Source organism: Dipodomys merriami, unplaced genomic scaffold (genome assembly GCF_024711535.1).
Source record: "Dipodomys merriami isolate MVZ:Mamm:240054 unplaced genomic scaffold, mDipMer1.0.p SCAF_5, whole genome shotgun sequence".
NCBI lineage: Eukaryota > Metazoa > Chordata > Mammalia > Rodentia > Heteromyidae > Dipodomys > Dipodomys merriami.
The window spans coordinates 71378661-71399164 of record NW_027206068.1 but is presented as its reverse complement, the minus strand read 5'-3'; the positions used below and the strand labels follow the sequence as shown (position 1 = coordinate 71399164).

The 20504-nt window shown below is 40.0% G+C and overlaps 1 protein-coding gene across 6 annotated transcripts in view; it reads left to right on the top strand.

Annotated features, from left to right (window-relative positions):
• Tpk1 (thiamin pyrophosphokinase 1) overlaps nt 1-19815 on the top strand; it is a 237047-nt gene extending 217232 nt beyond the window's left edge. For all 6 annotated transcript variants that reach the window (XM_069996963.1, XM_069996966.1, XM_069996960.1 and 3 more), the window contains one exon: nt 17877-19815. In XM_069996963.1, the coding sequence (XP_069853064.1) occupies nt 17877-17995 (119 nt within the window). In that variant the 3' untranslated portion in view covers nt 17996-19815. The remainder of the gene's footprint in view (nt 1-17876) is intronic.
• The last annotated feature ends 689 nt before the right edge of the window (nt 19816-20504 follow it).

Genomic DNA, 20504 nt, shown 5'->3' with positions numbered 1-20504 from the left:
ACAAAGGTACACAATGACCTTGAATACTTGGCATGTCCCATGTTCTGAAGCCCAAGCAGAGGGTGTAGGTGTTAAAATCATATGACATGTAATCTCTGCCCTCAACAAACTCAGAATCTCCCTGACTCATCAAGATTTAAATATCTAAAACTAGTCCGTAATCAAACACAAGCAAAGTGCAACTAACAACATATTTTTCAATGACTCACTATTTGTGCAAGCATTACCTTCACTGAACTCCAGAAGGATTTTTATCACCACCAAAGTAAGCCCTGAATCTATTAGAAATCAGACCCAACTCCCCAGTTTCTCTGTTTCCTGACAGCCACTGATCTTTCCTGTGTTGGGATTTACTTATTGTAGACACTTCATAAGAATCGAATATGTGGATATCGTATCCTGCTTTTGACCATTAGGGGAATAAGGTTTACTCACATTGTAGCATAAAACCACACTCCATTCCTTTGTCTGGCCATACAATATTCTGATGTGTAAATACACCACATTTTGTTCATTCCTGTCAGTTTGCAGATGTAAGTTTTCATTTGGACTATCCTGAGTAAGGCTGCGGTGGATGTATTATAGGATTCCTCACGAACATGTTCCAGGTTAGAGTACAATCTCTGGGTCCTGTGGCAATTCTAAGTTTCTAAAGAACTGTCAAACTTTTTCCAAAGGAGCTGCTCTTTTTAATATCCTCTGCAATCATGTGCAAAGGCTCATTTTCTTCCATACCCTCACCGACCTTTAGGAGGCTGAGATCTGAGGATTGTGGCTCAAAGCCAGCCAAGCAGCAAAATCTATGAGACTTATTCCAATGAACCACCAGAACACTGGAAGTGGAGCTGTGGCTCAAAGCAGTAGAGAGCTAGCCTTGAGCAAAAAAGAGCTCAGGGACTATGTCCGGGCCAATTCAAGCCTTCGACACACACACACACACACACACACACACACACACACACACACACACACACACACACACACACACACACACACACACACACACACACACACACACACACACACACACACACACACACACACACACACACACGCTTACATAGTAGGTCAGAACTGGTATCTCAATGTAGGTTTTATTTATAGTTCTTTAGTAAATGATGTTGATAGTTTTGTCTGCTTTATGGGCCAGTTGTTTGTTGACTGGAGTGGGGGGAAAAAAGCTTATTTATATTCTTTACCCTTTGAAAAGTTCAGTTGTCCTTTTATTGTGGATGTTCTTTACATATTCTAGATACTTTTCCTATTTCAGATATAGCTTTTGGAAATACTAACTCATTTTGTGTAGGTTTTCTTTTCACATACTACTTTGATCTACAGAATCTTTCACTGTGACTCAGTCAAATTATTCTCGTTAGTTATGCTTTTCTATTCAGAAATTTTCACTACAATAAGATTTTACATTTTCAGGCTCTTGCCGTTAGTCATCCATAATTCAGCTAGCCTCACCAGTGACTGTCTCACACACAGGATGATGCATCTGTTTCCCGTGCCTGATGTTGCAGACGGCCGCAGCCTTTGGAGCTTTAAACAATTCACATTCATCTTCATAGAGTCCTCAGGCACTGAGGTCCGCAGTGGTTGCACTTGGTTAAAACTCCAGGGTAATCTCCTTGCTTTAAGGTCAGTTGATTAGAAAGGTTACTCTCATTTGCAACCTAAGTATCCCGTGTGAAGTAGAGTTAGGAGGTGATATCTGTGGACATCTACAATTCACTCTGACACAGGTGACCCTACTCATTAACACATAGTGAATCTGTAAGTGCTAGGAAAGAGACTGTGGGTAACTCTGCTCTCGTCTCTACCACTTCTTCAGGTTGTAGCACAGATCATAACATGGAAAATATGTAGAATGTTGATTTCTAATGAATCTGCTTTGTTGCAGCTAAAACCAGACTTTCTATCATCATTCTGGAAGGAAACAATTCAGAGATCTAGCTTTATGAAGGGGAAGCCGTGTGAAAACTGGCTTTCTAGAACTGTGATGCATGACTGTGTGCTTTCCAAATTCTTTCTTGGCAGTACTAGGATTTGAACCCCAGGCCTCATGCTTGCTAGGCAGGCACTCTTACCACTTGAGCCGCTTCTGCAGATACACAGGTGTTTGCTACAGTGCAGTAGAGTGAGTGTGGACTCTGCCACTAAGGAGATCTAACACCAGGCTTACCTTGGCCTACTTTATTTAAAAATAAAGTCCACTGGAATCAGCTGTCTCTCCCCAAACTAGATTGTGTTGAATAGGTTCAAAACTTTGTATGGAAGCATAGCATATCTCAAATACCTCTGAAATGTATATTGATACACTTTATAAATGAGGGAAAAAAATGTTTCCTTAAAATATCTAAAGTAGTTGAAAGACACTTAGCCATACTGTTTACCAAATGATAACACCTTTAGAAACACATGTTAAAAGCATACATTTTAAAATCAATTTGTTGGTGCGATGCTAGAGATAAAAGTATTTTCCCCACTTATTGCTGTTAGAAGCCACTACAAAGATAGTGACAGTGAATACTGTTAGGTTTTTCCTTTGATTCAAAGCAAAGTCAGACAGGCAGACTTATTTACCGCAAAGCTTCTGATCTCTACTCTCCTGGTCCCATTTTCTTGCCTAAGTAATCTATTGCCACATCTAGACAGAGGGGAAAAGGCTGCAATCTAACGATGAATAGAGTAGTATGTAGATGCTCCCACTAATATACATAACATCTGAATTTTTCTATCTCTATATGCATCAAGGTGTCTTTTTTGTTCTGAGATCTAGGTTGTGAAAACCCAAGATTGTTATTAAAGGAGGCAGCAGGCAATTTAGGAAGTGCCCTGTCTCCCTGTGACAAAAGCATGCAGCTAAGCATAGTAATTTATGTTGATAAATTGCAGCTGTCAGAGTGTCCGAAGTACTTCATGGGATATGTTTCTAACTTTTTCTTGTTCATGAATTCTGATGTATGAACTTCTATACTAAATAATAATAATAATAATAATAATAATAATAATAATAATAATAATAAACACAGAAAGTCCCTAAAGATACTCCCTAAATTGTTATGACCCAGTTTGGGTCAAATTAAACAAAGGTAATATGATAACAAGATAATGATGGCTAATATTTGCACACTATTCTTTCCCCCAAGTCTGTATAGAGCTTCAGATAGAGTGAAATATTTAAGAAATGGGCCATTATTTAAGAGTGGAGTTCCTAAGAAAAGAAGACACAGTGTCAGAACAATGAAGAAAATGGTTTCAAAACATCAGAGAAAGGTTGAAAGGGTGTGGGGAGCCATGACCACAAAACTAAGAACTACAAATTACTAAAAGAGTGGCAAGGGAACAGAAATGCCGACGAAGGTTAACTGCGGCCTGTGACATCATCATGCTTGCTTAACAGTAGCAATAACAACCACAATAACAAGTATAGTTACAACTGTATTCAAAGTTCTGATGCTGAATCAACCTATGCTTTACTCCCCCCCCCCCCCCGCCCCAAGATATGGTTTGCCCAAAGATAAAAATACTCTGGTAGACAGACAAAAGAGGGAAAAAAAGAGAATTAAAACATAAAACTTCATAAATGCTGTAGTCCTCAAAGACACCAGCAAAACTGGAAGGGTAGAACAAAAGAAATACAAGTTAAGACAATGACAGTAGTAAACAGTATTGTCAGATAAAGACCCGTCAGTAGTACTTGGAATAAAGATTAACTAAATGGATTAAAAGGAGAACTTCTTGGCCTTAGGAAAGCACTTTCCCTGAGAGTGAAGTAACAAAATCATATGTATTTACATTTATTATAAATATAGAGCAGGTGTACCTAAACTTACATCAGACAAAATAGATCTTAAGTCACAAAACAGAACGAAAACAGACAAGGAACATCACTACATAATGATAAAGGAGTCAGCTCATCAGAAAGATACAACTTATAAATACATATGTACCTCACAACAATGCACTTAAATAAATAAAGCAAATATTAATAGATACGAATGACAAAGAAGACTTGCAATATAATTGTAATGTTGGAATCCTGTGCTTCACTGTCAACAATGGAGGGTTCATCCAGATAGAAAACCAGTGAGGAAACCACAGAGTTGGTGAACATGCGCTCTGCTCAGTAAAGACCACACACAGGATATTCCACACAGCGGCAGAGAGCACATTCTTCTGAAGCACACAGAAACCTTTCCATAGGTAAGGTCATGTGTCAGTCCACAAAATCAATTTAAGAAGACTGAATAACATTAAGTATGTGGGCTGACCATAATGGATGAAACCAGAAATCACTAATAATAGGAACTTCAGAATACAGGCCAATAAATGAAAGCTGAACAACATATTCCAGAATAACTTGGACAATCGTAGGAGGGCTGGGGACAGAATAAAGATTACCTTGAGACAAATGACATGAGAACACAATATACAGAAGCTTATAGTTTTGAATTCTAATATGACTATTTAACGTAATAACTGCGTATGTCAAAAATAGAAAGACACCATGCACAGTATTGCAGCTACTATAGTTCCAGCTACTTGGGAGGTGGAAATGGGATTACATTTCCAAGCCAGCCTGAGCAAGAAGAGGTTAGTGAGACCCTATGTCAAAGAACAACCCATCTAGATATTGTAAGTATTCCAAGATTAGGGTAAAGCTATAAGCCAATGGCTTCAGAAATCAGAGGTATTTACAGTAAAGTCATTAGCTACTTACAGTAGGCTCATTTCCTGGGTTAGTTCTTGGAAGGAAGGGCTTGGCTTCCAGGCAGGTTTCTGAAAGTTGTGGATCAGAGCTTATCTTTGATAAGGTCTTTCCATTGATCACGTTATGTATTCAAGTCTTGCTACTTTGTTATTTTGGTAACTTAAGGTGACCTTCCTATGTAGTTTAAAATGACCTTCACTGCATATAGAACCTGGTAGAGGAAGGAGACTTGGAGGAGTCAATAATGAAATGGCTATCAGAAAATATCCATTTTCCAAAATGTGGAATATCCAAATCCAATATCCAAATATCCAAAATGTAGACTATCCAATATCCAAAATGTGGAAATAATACATAAGGAATTCAAATGGAATTTAAGATATAAAATAAAGGGAAAAATTAAAAACTGGCATTATAGCAGCTAGAGGTATAGTTCAGTAGTGGAGCAAGTATTGTGAAGCCCTGGGTTTGATCCCAGCAGCATGGGGAGTAGAAGGGGGGGAACTATATTATATTATTTTGAACCTTGGGATAGGTTAAAATCCAGCTATTAATGTGTTCAAACCAGTAGACTAAAGGATAAACAATTTATAAATGACATGGCATGAGCTTCATAATTTGAACATTTTGAGCTCAGGCCCATGTAGAATAAATGAGTTGCCCAACTATATGCAGCTCTCTGGGCCTTGACTTCAATCCAGCGTGCTTATATTTTCATTCAGCCAGTATGTCAATCATGTGTCAAGTTGATTTTTCACATCAGAAATTGCAAAGTTCCAATGGTGGCAGACATTGGCCTGGCACACAGAAGTGGTAGAACTACAAGATATCTATCTATTACCATACTTAAGCTTATAGGAATTTATGAACTTATAAATTCATAAACATGCGATAATATGACATAAGGCATGATAAGTACTATGATTAATGGTATATCAGAATGTGGGATTATTTTTGTGCCAGTCTTGGAACTTGAACTCAGGATGGGGCACTGTCCCTGAGTTTTTTTGCTCAAGGCTGTTGCTCTACCAACTTCAGTCACAGCTCCACTTCCAGCTTTGTTTTTTGGTGTTTAATTGGAGATAAGTCTCACAGACTTTTCTACCTCGGCTGGCTTCAAACAGCTATCTCAGACCTCACCCTCCTGAGTAGCAAGGTTTACAGATATAAGATACTGAAATACAGGTAGAATGCAAACATTTTGAGGATTGTTCCTGTCCTAGAAATTTCCTTCTTCCTGTAGCATATTTGAGGGAAAGTTTAACTAGTGAGAGAAACAAGGGTTTATTATCATTAATTGGTTATATATGGACAGGTAGCACAGCATACCTTTTACTGTCTTCCCCAAGCTTCTGGGATTCTAAGGTAGAATAAATGAGAGAAGCAGTATCTTTCATGTTGGTATTTGAGGTTCATATAAACCATAGGACCTTTCAAGACTCCCCAGTTTTAATGGAGTTACTCAAATTGGCAGTTTAAACTGAGAAAAGACCTAGCATAAAAGTGAAATAGGCTTCCTTCCTTTTAATAAAATTCTTTGCTCATAACCCAAGGCCTCTGACTTCACACATCTCCTTTAATTCTAGTAAGAGTCCTGCCAGTATTGATAATGTCAGAGTGCTGAAGCAAGGAGCAGGCAAGGCCGCTAGCACAGCACACTGGAGGGGTCAGCAGGGGGAGGCCTTTCACCACTCTGCGAATGAATACCACTTATTCCTGTGCTTTTGCTTTTGTTACAACCATCCATCACCTTTTTAATACACACAAAGGATTGCATATTGCAGGAATTTTCAAAATAAATTTTATTCCTAAAAAGAGAATAACAAATGCAGTTACCAACTAGACATACAACTCCTCCCTCTGACCTTACGAATTACTATCATAGATAACAACACGTAGGAATATCTGTGTAAGCTGTAGTCACTTGGCCTTTTTCAACATTTTCATAAAATGTTAAAAAATTTCAAGAGAGTATAAGGAAGCATCCTAAAATGGCAATTCAATCAACCCAGTAAATGTTCTTTTTAAGACAGACAACTCTTTAAGGTGTGGTATTTTTTTCTTTCTCCTATTTGTCATCTCTTAAATGTCATAAAATAGCTACACTGAAGGAGAAACCTAGGCCAGAAGTTAATCTGTTACTTTTTCTATTTTCTTGTTAGTTGAAATGGTCTCTTAACTGCTTTCGGGCTGAGTAAATCCCGTTGTACAGTGGATTTGTGGCTAAATAAAAAAGAAAGGAAATTCTTCCCTTTTAGCTCCTAAGAGATATCACATACCAGACACGTCTTTGCAGCTTTTCACATGTACCACATTTGAAGGTTGAGCTACATACAGCTAATTGTACTGTTAAAAATGTAATGTCTCTGGCTGTAGAGTATACCAGTATACCAATGCAGGGGCTCACTGAAACTCTGCATTTGAGGGTCATTACATTACCAATCTAGTAAACATCTAATAAAGTTCAGTTGATTAAGACATAAGACTTGGGCTGGGAAGGTGACTCAGTGCAGAGCGCTTGCCTTGCATGCATGAGGCCCTTCCTCAGCACCACATAAGCAGAAAAAAACAGAAGTGGTGCTGTGGCTCAAGGGGTAGAGCACTAGCCTTGAGCTGAAGAGCTGTGGGACAGCGCCCAGGTCCAGAGTTCAAGACCCACAACTGACCAAAAAAAAAAAAAAAGACATAGACTTTTTTAAGAGGAAAGGTAGCTTTTACTTTGCATTTAACAACTTTTTTCTAAAATGTTAAACTGTCAGGCCACCAGAGGAAAATAAAGACATGCTGGAGCTAGGTGCCAGTGGCTCACACCTATGATCCCAGCTACTCAGGAGGCTGAGTTCCAGAGAACTGAAGTTCAAGGTTAGCTTGGCAGAAAACTTCTTTAGACTCCATCTCCAACATAACCAGCAAAAAGGAGGTCTGGATACGTCTCAAGTGGTAGAGTGCTAGCCTAGTGAGCACAAACCTCTGAGATCAAGCCTCATGGGGAAAAAGAAAAACACTGTTGAAATGGTAAATTTAGTAAGTAAGTAACTGTGCTTCCACTTAGAGGGCAGAAGCATATTTAAGTCATGAGCCAAGAGGTGATGATCAAGCCCTCGCTAGTGAAACACAGAGGAAGTTCCCAAGAAGGCACATGAGGACACAGTAGAAATGGCTGAAGTCTTCCTGACAGCTGCAGATTGTTCATTCCTCTTCCCAGGTAGATGATCAGGAAGGACTGGGTATGCAGAGATGACTCCTTCCTTTGATAAAGAAACAGCATGAGACACTACTGTTTCTTTGGACTTGTTTTCCAAAGCAAAAGACCTCTATGGAATAATGGCCAAAAAAAAAAAAATCTTGTCAGTCAGGATATTGAGTAGAACAAAACCACCCAAGGACTCCAGTCCACAGATCTGTGACATGTACTGTAGGAAATACCCCTTCCATTCTCATAGGAGGCCACTGATGTCACTTCCGTGTCCGGTGGTGAGTGGGAAATGGGACAATCCAACCCTAATGGATGAAGAATTAGAAGCTCAGGGCCTTCGCTCAGAAGTGAAGCTGCTCCAAAGCCAAGACAAATCAGCTGTGACTGGAAATTCATCAGACGGTCTCAGGTCCCCAAGAACAGAGCAGTGGAGTGGACCAAAAGCTGAGGAGGAATCTTGGCCATGGCTCTCATTTTTCCAAATGGTACAGATATCGGACAAATAAAGGAAGCATATGCTGCGCCACCCTTCAGATTGTCTTGAAAAAAAAAAATCGTGCCCTTGATTAGAGCACAAAAGTAAGAAGTCACATTTTTAACCATCAGGAGAGTAAGATAGGGTACCTATCCAGTAATTGAACCAAAATGAATAGAGTAGACCTTGCATATCAACAAGGAACAGACCTTACATATCAACAAGGAACTACAAGGACCCAAATTAGGGCAAAACTGAACAAACTACTAAATACTAAATATCAGAGCTGGCAGCAAAAGAAGAAAAGGGAGTTACACATGTTTCATAATTACCAACCTAGATACTTGCAGAGATTGCTTAGCTATTGAGGGAGAACACGGGGAAGCCCTTCCTGTACCTACATCTTGTAATTTCACGTTTTTTTAATTAGACAAATTATAAGATGCTTTCTTGAAAATTAATTGGTTTAAATTTGTCCATATTGTACCAAATAAATATAACTTCCTAATCTAAAGGTTTGACGTAATGTTAGCTAGTAAAAATGAATAGTACAACTCAACTTTTGGGGGATGATTTTTTTCAATAGAAAAACTTGCCATCATCTAAGAACTACACTGTACATGTTTCTACATGAAAATTTTGTGATCATACTGCTTTTGGAGTAGTTAATGGCAAAGTTCCTGAAAACTTTAATTTTTATTTAGTTACAAAAATTGCTTTTGCATCATCTCTAATAATCTACATGTATGTCCTTAGAACAGTAGATAAAGGCTTTGTAGTTTTCTTCTGTCCCACAAAATGTCCTTCCCATATTGAAAAGTACAAGTGGATTAATTGATTTTGTCAACTTTGGTTTGTATATGTTTATTATAGATCTGGCAAAATGTTTTTACTAAAAGCCAAGCATTGAGCTCCACCCTACTAACCAAAAACGATTTGTTCATTTCTTCTTTACCCCACATCTAGCCCACCATTACTACTTAATACAACAGTGGCTAGGACTAACAAGTTCCTACAGTGTTTTACATTGAAATCGCTGCATTTCCAAATAACCATCAGAACAGAGTGTCTCATTTAAGGACTTTATGTCTGTAGCCCACACACTGTAACTGACTCCAAAATCACTGAATCAAAGTTGGCCTATTAACACCAGTCAGCCCTCAATAATTAGTATGCTTTAGCAAGATGTACATATTAATAAAGCCATGTTTTCAGGTACTTGAAATATGAATATGTAGCTTAAATGATTTAACTTTGATTAGGTTATCCAACAGTAGCTAAGGACCTTCCCAGCTGTGAAGAGTAGTAGATGTGGAAGTAGATGTGGTCTTCAACCAGAAGACTGGGGTTCTAATCCCATGTTCCCTGGGCCATAAGGTACCTTGAGTTTGTTTTCCTGTGGTTAGATATTAGATCAATGATACTTGAACTACATCCTTTAAAGCCCCGAGCCATTGTCAGAGGCCAATTTGCCTTGGTAAGCCAGTAAATCTAAGTGGGTAGAGCTCTGAGCTCAATTTTGTCTGAATTAACCCACTGAACTTGTTAACGTCCTTTCGAGAGCAGAAATTCTGTGATAATTTAGGTTAGAACAAGTCATATTTCTGCTTACAAGGAACTCATAAACTAATTGGAAGAAAAGGATATTTGAGCATTGAATTATAAGGCAGCATTATCCATGCCTGTACTGTGAGTGATAGAGTAAATTGGCAAGGAGGTTATAAACTTGAGGCTGGGATAATATAATATGCAAATACTTAATGCAAGGAAAGTTCATCAAAATGAGAAGTTCAGACTATCATCAGGAAAAGGTCCATGGTATGAATATTAATAAATGGATTGATTATAACTAGAATGGGGTGGGTAATATATTAATTCTAAGTTAAAGTAGTTTGTTTCTAAGAATGGCTAATATACTTGTGCACATTAGAATATTCATATACTTAGATGCCAGCTATTCCACATGTGAAATATTATCATTATATATATCAGTGAGGGGGAAATTAAAAATGAAAATAGGCCATGATGAAAATATATTATGAGCAAGCATATAATATATACTTTTTGGTTGTGGACAAAGCCCAAGACAGTACTTTATTACCTTTAGTATAACAAATCAAATCTGTTCATATTAAAAAACATTTGAGCATAAATCAGATTCTGCATTTCTTAAGATGGTAGTTAGACTCACAAAGTAAAATTCTGGTCTAAAAAGAGCCATATGACTGAAGGAATTCTGCTAGATAGGAAAGCATCCATCTACTATTTCTGTGCTATAAGTATCTTTCAATAAGGCAAACAAATGCCAACGTGCGCACTGACTGGGTTTCCATTTTCAGAACCTCACAGAGTTTCAGACTGAGGTTTCAGAATGATCATCTGCCACTAACATCCCACCAACGTCCATAGGACTAGTGACGAAGAGTGACAGGAGCTCTGGAGAATCCAGAGTTGACTGATGCCTATTCCAGCTGGGAGCATCAGTGTGGGGGATGACAGGACGGAAGTTGGGGATCACAGGGCCACCCAGGTAACTGGGAAAGTGCTTCATGAGAGAAGTGAGCACTTCACCACCAGGAGGCCCAGGGGTCGTGGAGAATCCATTTCTAAGGTAACTAAGCTTTGCTCATTTCTCAATGTATTCAGCGTTTTCTAGTTTTTCCATGGTGGTGCAAACAGGAAGGCTGTTACTACTGTTGTTGTTTGTAGTGGTGTGGTTGGGCTTGAGGGGGCTACACGTACACGATCTACTACAGTTACTTTGAAAACTCTCATTGTAACCCAATATGTGAGTGTCTTGTGTTCAGAGTCTGGGAAGTTTTGTCCAAAGTAATCTTCTCTTTGACCTAAGGAGCCAGGACCCTTCTCGATATGCCTTCTTTGAAACCTCTATGTTATCTTGATTAATGTTTATAAAAAGTATTATGAGAGATGATAAATAGATATGCTTGATCATATTTACCCAGTTGCAGTGGAGGCATGTATTTTGAATTGTGAATTTTCCCCTTTACACTTTTGCATTGCTCTGCACTTTACATTTTCAATAACTGCATTGTATTTCATCAGACTAACAGGTGACATGCACTACTTAATCTCAGATTGGCATTGAAAGACTGCAAGAAATCTATTTTTAAGAATGTCAGGAAGCATTTTTCTGATGTGACACCAAGGGCATACACACTGGCTTGTACAGTGGATGCGCCAGACCTTCCTTCCTCCATTGTTAGAGCCACTCGACTTTACTTCCATGATGATCCTTTGCAGTTTCCTCTGATCCACAAACCGACATGGGACATTGCTTTCATGGTTTTCTTACCATCACCACCTTTGCCTGTGCCCCATCCAACAACGTAACCCAGATCCTTCCTGTAACATAAGATAGCCAGTGGAAACATCGTTACTAAGATGAATAGTGCCTTTAGCAATAGAATATATACAAATTTTCTTATGGAGCCAAGTTGTCAGGTGACTAAGGTATAACTAGGTCATTTTGTAGTCAGGTGAATGAGACCAGTTTAAACCAATCTTATTCAAAGGAGTCATGCCTTGCAAAGCAGGACATTACTTCTCCTACCTCACCCATTTCATTCGATCTGAGGAAGAGAAACCACATCCTGTGCCACTCCTCTGTCCCTCCTCTTCCCTTAGAAGACATTTAAGCCTTTACTGCAGCATACTTGGTGTTTGGCTTTTTTATTTGCCTCTCTGTTTGAACTTACCTGACGTGACTATGAAATTCTCAAAAAGCATGGATTATGTCTCGTTAGCTCACTTTGAATAGGTGTCACTTGCAGGTTGGAGATGGATGAAAAGTAATTACTCCATGCTACCTCGCATATTCTTCTCTTTCTTCACTGTTCAATGCCATTTCCATGTGTTTGATATACTTACAATAATCTCTACTGACATTTGAAGGACAGAAGTAAATGCCACTTTAAAGCTTCCTCCGTGAAGACGAAGATGATGATAATACACATTTCCTACACTTTTCTCAAGAAGTCAAAGCCCTTCACAGACATTAACTCATCCATCTGTACGATCACAGTATTAGAAATTACTGGGGATGGGTCCTATTAGCATTTTTCCAATAGATGCTAAGGTCACCTGGGGAAGTTTTAGCAAAGGTGTGGGGCATTAGGTCTGTTCTCCAGGGTGGGGCTGAAGCCCAGCTGCACCAAATGCTGTCCTGTTCTGCAGCCAGGCGGCAGGCAGCACAATGGGATGAGAAGTAATCTAGGACTCGTTACTGTGTGCAGGCTGCAGTTCTCACACTAGTGTGAAAGATGTCAGGCAGGCCAGTGCCCGTGGGAGACAGTACAAAGCCCCACACCCTGAGGGCAAGCAGTAGAGCAAGGAGCCCAGCTCAGAGCACTCCCAATAGTCCACCACCCCTCTTCGCACACACACTTAAACCCAACTGATACTAGCTTCTCCCCAGCAATCTTCACTCAGATCTACATAGATCATTTATTGCTCTGTGTGAGTGCCAGGCCTAGGGCTTGAACTCAGGGCCTAGGCACTCTCTGTACCTCAGGTTTTACGTTCAAGGCTAGCACTCTACCATGCAAGCCACAGCTCCACTTCTGGCATTTTTACTGGTTATAAGATAATAGTAAGATAAGGTAAGAGCCTCCCTAACTTTCCTGCCCAGGTTCCTGCAGCCCCCAGCTCTCAGGGTCCTGAGTAGCTATGACAACAGGAGAGAGCCGCCAGCACCTGGCCAGATCACTCATTTCCCACAAATAATGTCAGAAGGTCATAGTTTATGGATTCTGACTATTTTTTTTATTTCATAACTGCTGCAAACTCTTCCTTCTTCCTGATGGAGCTCTGTGTATCCCTTTAACCACAACAGCAAGTACTAAGTAGAATATGCCAATGACGCAACATCAAGAAATTATTTTATCAAAAAAAATCATGGGTTTTATTTAAGAAAACTAAGCATCGGGAAGAACCGATGTTGGGAGACATCTTCTAACTGGCATTATTAGTTTTGTTTCCTCCAAGTAGCACCATTATCCTGGTCTCATTGTTTTGCAGACAGCAGGCCAAGTCATAACCCAGAAAATGTAGAAAAAGAATAAGTGGATGTCAGAAGCCTTCTAATATCTTCAGCCCCAGTCCAAGGTCAAGAGAGATGTGAGGGAGATGAAGATAAATGGAAGCACTTTCAACCAGCATCATAAAAACCCCTGCATGGGTGAGCTGGAGGAAGGCTTCCTAGTCAGGGTGGAGAGCGGGAAGTGCTCACCTTCGAAGTCTCTAGCTTATTAGGGTTTGGAGACATAAAGCCCCAAAGTAAAGTGCAGATGAGGCTGTTAGCAATAAGTTTAGTTTTATCTTCTTCCCAGGTATTGGAACCTGGAAGTTGGAGGTTAATTTTCAGGTCCTCCTACATCCAAGAAGCGCCCACGGGAAGAACTCAGTCACATCCCGGGCTGTGTACTTAGCATCAGGCTGGGAGCTTCTCCAACGTGAAAAGCACATATATCTCCATTTGGCACACATTTTCTTCAGTTCGGATTTATCTTGCACACTTCCCATCAGTGAGCATTTCTCCATGCCTGCTATTGGCATTCGTTCAGCTCTTAGGAAAGTAAGAGGTGAACACCAGGGAAGTGCTTCCTTTCATCAACGCCTATTTCTGTCCCTATTCCATGCTATTCTTTTCCCCCCAAAATGCAATTTGTTGTGTAGTGGTCGTACCGGTACCAGAGCTTGAATTTAGGGCCTTTTACTCTCACTCAGCTTTTTGCTCACATCTAATACTCTACAACTTGTGCCATACTTCCAGTATGTCATTTTGGTTGGAAATAGAAGCTCTTGGACTTTTCTGCCCAGGCTAGCTTCCAATTAGGATATTCAAATCTCAGACCTTCTGAGTAACTATCATTACTAGCATGAGCTACCAGCACCAGACCCAAATTGTAATTTAACTACTGGAAATTTTCTAACTTACAAAAGAACTTTGTGCAATAAGGTCTGTGAACTTTCCACTGAGACTTACCAACTGTTTTTTTCAACAGTGGTATTTCTGTTTTTCCTATGTTTACTTGGATTTTATTCTCTGAATTGTTTGGAAATAACATGAAGATATACAGGCTAAAATTCTTTAGCATGTATCTCCTAAGAACTAGAACAGTCTGCCACACAATTACAATGTCATTATCTACCCTAATAGAACATTTGTTATATTGGTGCACAGTCCATACTGTGCACCAATTGTTCTTTATATGTTTCTATAGTATAAGAGCTAAAACAAATCATCCATTGGCTTTAGTTGTAGTGTTTGCTTACACTTTTAATTGAGAATACTCTTTCCTCTGTTATGGTCTTCCAGGACCTTCACAGTTTTAATGAGTTCACAAAGCTGGTTTGTCTGCTGTCTAATATTCTTTGTCATTTCCCTCTGATTAGATTCAGGTCAAGTATTTCTTTTGCAGAAATCACCAGTTAGCATCCTATCAGACAGCATATATCGTTTTTTCTTTTATTGATGATGTTCCTTGATCATTTGGCTAAGATCACTCTCATACTTGTTTTTGTTTGAAATGAGAAGGCATGTGTATTGTGGTGCTTCGGTGCTATGGCAATATCCCGTTCCCCAACAGCATTTTAGTCAGTGATTGAACACCATTCATGGGGTTTTTGCCAGTCATACATGTGGCTACAGGCTACATTATGGTGATGTTTTGGCATCCTTTCCTATAGAAGTTGGTGTCTTTTGCTAAAAGAGATATTACTACGCCTGCCTTTGGGAATTCTGTGCCACTGTGAGCATGCATGTGTGCCCTCTTGCTCCCCTCTCCCTCCTCCCTTTCTTTTGTCTTAAGGGGTTGAACCCAGGGGGCTCTCCTTGTTAGGCAAGTGTTCTAATGCTTGAGCCATATCCCTAGCTGGAGATTTTTTTTATGATTATTCAGTGTCTTACAATGCATCTTTCCCGGTAATAGGTTCTACTTCAGATTGCTCCAAATTGTCCCAACTTCTCTGTCCTTGTGACGTTCCTAAGTCCAGCTTTGAACACTGCCTCACAACTTTGTGGAACAAGATGTTTTGAACTCATCCTATACACTATGCCTGTCCTAGACTAGGATTCCAAACAGCTTTGGATGTGTTAGGGAAACAAGCGAGTCACTTGAAAAGAGAAAAGAGAATTCATAATCCAGTCCCTGGCAGGTAAAGAGTCAGACACAGATGAGAAAGGGACATTTGAGGGGAGACTGGAAGGATACAACATGCTGAGAAAAGATCACGTTTATTACAGGAGGGGACCCATAAGATTATTTCGTGGAGAAAGGAAATTCCTGGCTTATCCGAGGATTAGCAAATTGCATGGAGGGGCTGCCACACAGGAAGCAGTCAGATAATGACAGCCGTCAATACAGTGCCAAGACATGCGGGTAGGGCAGGACAGGACAGGGTATGTTTTGTTTTGATTTGAATATTACCTGACCTTCAGTTAGATTCCATCATTTATTCTTTCTCATAGGAATGACATCACAAGATATGGGATGTAGAGGACTGGGAAAGAGATTTAGAGGAAGGACTACAATCGGAAGATTATCTGTTACAAGTTCAGGCGGGAGTCTTACTTTATATGCCTTACAGAACATATAGTATACATTCTCTTGGTAATTTTAAGTAGGTTTGTTTAGGTTAAGTAGGTTTCTTTGCTACATTTTCAGTTGTCTTTTCAACATCATGTGTTTTGTGGGGGGGGAGGGCGCGTGCGCGCACACGCGCACACACGCATGTTTGTGCATACACACAGACGCACACACAGACGCACACACGTGCCAATACTAGGGATTGAACTCAAGAGTTTTACATTCTCACATGGCTATTTGCTCAAGGCTGGTGCTCTACCACTTGAGGCACACCTCCACTTATGCCTTTTTGCTGGTTAATTGAAGATACATTCTCTAGGGTTTGTCTGCTCAGGCTCTCTAAACCAAGATCCTCAGATCTCAGCCTCCTGAGTAATAGGTGTGAGCCACCAGCGCCTGGCTTAACAACTAGGATTATAATCTAATTGGTTTCCAGAAGTTTAAAAGATGTCTGTCACCATTTCTACTTTAAAGTTAGAAGTCCTACTAACACACTGTCCATTGGGCTGAGACTCAGGAAGCTACTCGATGGGTACTGGACTATAATCTTGGACAGAGATGCTATCTCTATTGTTCACATTATTGCGTGACTCCCACCCGGACCATCACTGGACCCTGGCCCTGGAGCCATGGAGCATGTGCTGGTATGATTGTTGCCTCTGTTTAGAAACATGATCTCACAAAGCCCAGGAGCCTGTTACTCTGAAATACGTATCGGAGAGACATTCATGTGAGATTCACTTTGTATCATAGAATGATGCTGCCCTTTCATGGCCTCATTTTTGCATTGGTAAAAATGTTGACAACTATGAAAATGAAGTAACATGGATTTAATACAGAAACCCTGTGAACCGATAACACTGATTTATCTATCATCCTGTAAGCCCGTTTCTGTATTTTGAAATCGTCATCTCAAAATTTCCTCAGAAAGATGGCAGGCTCCCTCTAGTGGGAATGAAAGTTGTAACTGACTTTTTTTCCCCCTGAGCCACATAACTGCGTAAGGAAAAGAAGCAGCTCCTGCCTGACAGTGTGGGTTCTGTGGCATTTCTTTATTTTTCTCTTGGAATTTTTGCCAAGAAAAACATATCGGCTATTAAGAGCTGTCGCAGGAGAGACAGGCTTTCGGCCGCTGCCTACTCCAAAAGTGAAGGACACTGACTTGTTAGGAAACAAATATGTGCTTATATGTGGCTATTGTGTGTTTATTTTTAGATTTATAAAAACATAAACTCTGATTGCATAAGCCTGTAAGGCTTCTACTTTGGTAACTAAGCCGTTTAATGGATTACATCTTGTCTTGCCCTCATTTTACAGCTAAATTTGACTTGCTGAAAATCCCACATCTCAAAACCTGCTCTGACCTTTGCACTCTCAATTTAATGCACAACAAGCCAGAGTCACTGTGGCTTTTCCTCATGAGAAAAAAATAACCAGAAGCCCTTGCTTTAGTAGATTGTAGGCAATTAGCTCTCCCCTATCACTATTTATGAAGCTAAAACTATATCTTATAGGGTCTAATAACTTACGTAAAATCATTGAGGAAAAAATAAAGCTGTACTGGGGAAGGAACAGAAGTAAGCACATCACAGAGGTGAGTTTTAGTTTTATAATTATTACATGAAAAGAAAGAAACTTCTAGTGAAGTTTACATTAACGGCAAAATACCCTCAAATGGGAAATGGCCCAATTAACTAACTTCAAAAAGAACGATGGTAGCAAGTTCAAAGTCTTCCTCATTTATTTCACCTATTCTAATTTTATATATCTGCTATTGAAGTATGGGAACTTAATTGCTTTCTGCTAACTGTTGACAAAGTCAGTCTACTCTGGAGCAAGGTGCCTCTCACTAATCTGCGTGCTCCTTTTTTTCAACAGCAAACGATGAGCTTGGCTTTGGAACGCTGGTCAGTACCTCTAACACCTATGACGGGTCTGGTGTGGTGACTGTGGAAACTGATCATCCGCTCCTCTGGACCATGGCCATCAAAGACTAGCCATCCCCACAGAGTCCATCAGCGCGCCTCTGCCTTACCTCACCTGCCAAAGGCTCATTGCTCAACACAGACAGTTCATCCAGGTTCACAGAAATCAAAACTTCGCTAGGGGAAGCCACCAGTTTGAAAGAAAATAACAACTGGAGATGGAGCTAAGTGGCAGAGAGGATGCTTGCCTAGCAGGCACAAGCCTGGGTTGAGGCCCTAGCAATGCAAAACTAATCATCATCATCATAATCGTAAAACATTGATAATGTTTAGATCATCCAGATAACACTATAGATAACAGATCTCTTTACAGTGAGGGAAAACAATTATGTGTCATGAAAGTGAATGAGCTCTGTTATATTCTCTTGGAAAGATAGCGTGGATCATTTCAGTATAAAATTCAGAACTATTTTTTTAATCATTCCATTTCTGTTTGAAAATTGTCTTTAACTGTGAAACTAGGAATTAAAAACCTGTGCAGTTCCTCCTGGAGTCCTAGCACTTGACAATGTGCTTGTCAGGAAGGGCTAGCACTGAGTATCTCTAATGCTGTCCTCTTCTATGGAATATGTATTATGCTTTATCTTTAAGAAAAAGTCTTCCAGATTGGTGTTGCAGAACTGCAAGGTTTCACTCTGGTTTTGTAACTCTAGCACTGTCTCTCAAAAATAAATTGAGAATCAGCCAGGTGCTGCTCGCTCATGCCTGTAATCCTAGCTACTCAGGAAGCTGAGATCTGAGGATCAAGCCAGCCCAGGCAGAAAAGTCTTTGTGAGATTCTTATCTCCAATTAGCCACTCAAGAAACAGATGTGGTGCTGTAGCTCAAGTGATAGAGCACTAGCCTTGAACACAGAGAGACTCAAAGATAGCATCCAGGCCCTGAGTTCAATCTCTATGACCAACAAAAATAAGGAAAGAGAGAGAGAGAAAAAGAGAGAGAGAGAATCATTGACCTAAATTGTTAGATGTGGAAACAGTACATAAGTACAGAGGCCATAGTGAACGATACATGATCATTCATGATGCCCTACTCACAGGCTAAGACCCAGACTCAATGTAATTATGCTATGCTTTAGTGGGTTGACAACCATTACAACTTAGACCGGAAAAGTTGGGAAGACAAAAATATATATATTTTTTTTAACCTACCTCAGACTGAAAAAGTATATATACTGGTTCATCAGTCACAAGTGCATTTACATGATCTGCAAATGAGTCTGTTTGTCGATATGGATAAATGAACATGGAATGCGAAGATACCAAGGCCTGTAGCCTGTGTTCTGCCCCTGGCCACCACCCACCTGGGTTACCTGAACCCATCTCCTCAGCTGTAAAATGGAAAAGGTTGTACCGACCGCATCTGCGGCAGCCTTCCACACGCAAGTTTCTAAGTGCAGACTCTGAGCAGGTGCAGGGGAGATAACACACTCAGTTACTGACACCTTGAGCTTGAGCAAACTGGTAAACATGCATTCATGTTTCTTTTTTGAGACACTCCTTCTATCTTCTTCCTAACCTTTCCTCCCCAAATCACTAGATCACATCTTGCCAAATACGCCACTCTTTACGCACTGCAATGCCTGAATCTCAGAAGGACAATGACCAATAATGGCTTTCATCCTGGTGCTACAGCAGTGTGAGGCTCAGATTGTAAATAGAGAGTGAAAAGGGATCAAGTGAACTCGCATACAATTCTCAAGATTCATCAGAGATGATTTTTAGTTATTTTATGCCAGTATATGTGATACCAAAAACCTGGATGTCAAATAAAAATATTTCCTTACAATATGCATGTCTGTGGTCAGCTCCTAAGAAAACAATCCATTTTTATCATTTGTATTTCATTATGACTAAATTCTCATGATCAGTGTTTCCAAAGTTAATATACTGGCTCAAAGGATGATTATTAGGCATATAATTCATAATCTTGATTATGACTTAAAATCTCTCATCTGATTTCAGATAGCAATCAGTGCTATTAATAGGTCCTTTCCCATTGAAGTGGGGAGGGGGCGGGGGAGTCAGATCACATAGACCAGGGGTTTATACTCATCTCATTAGACCCCTGTTGCTTCATCTATAAAAACAAAGATTGTGTGATGTATCTGTTTGCCTTGTAGGAGTCTTAGAAATGAAGGTAGGTAACTTGCACAAATATATGCCAGGAGAAAGACAATAGAGAGAATAACTACCACAGTGAAGAAGGTGAGAAAAGAGCCTAAAGAACTCTGAGGATTAAGAAGAGACAGGAGGGGGTCATATCTGCAGTGCTGCAGTTCCACTTGTAACTCCTGCATCTTGGCACAAATTCGGAGCCCAGAGCACTTGGCTGTATCTTCCATTCACATTGCCGACAGCTAGTTGGAAGCCAAGTAAAGAACGGTGGAAGCCCAGGCTCCTTCACTGAGCAGCTCCTTTCAGTATGAACCTACAGCAGAGAAACTCCTAACACCTCCAAATGCTGCCCCAGACAACACCCACCACAAAGGAAATGGCAAGGAAGGGAGTGGCCAAGTCAG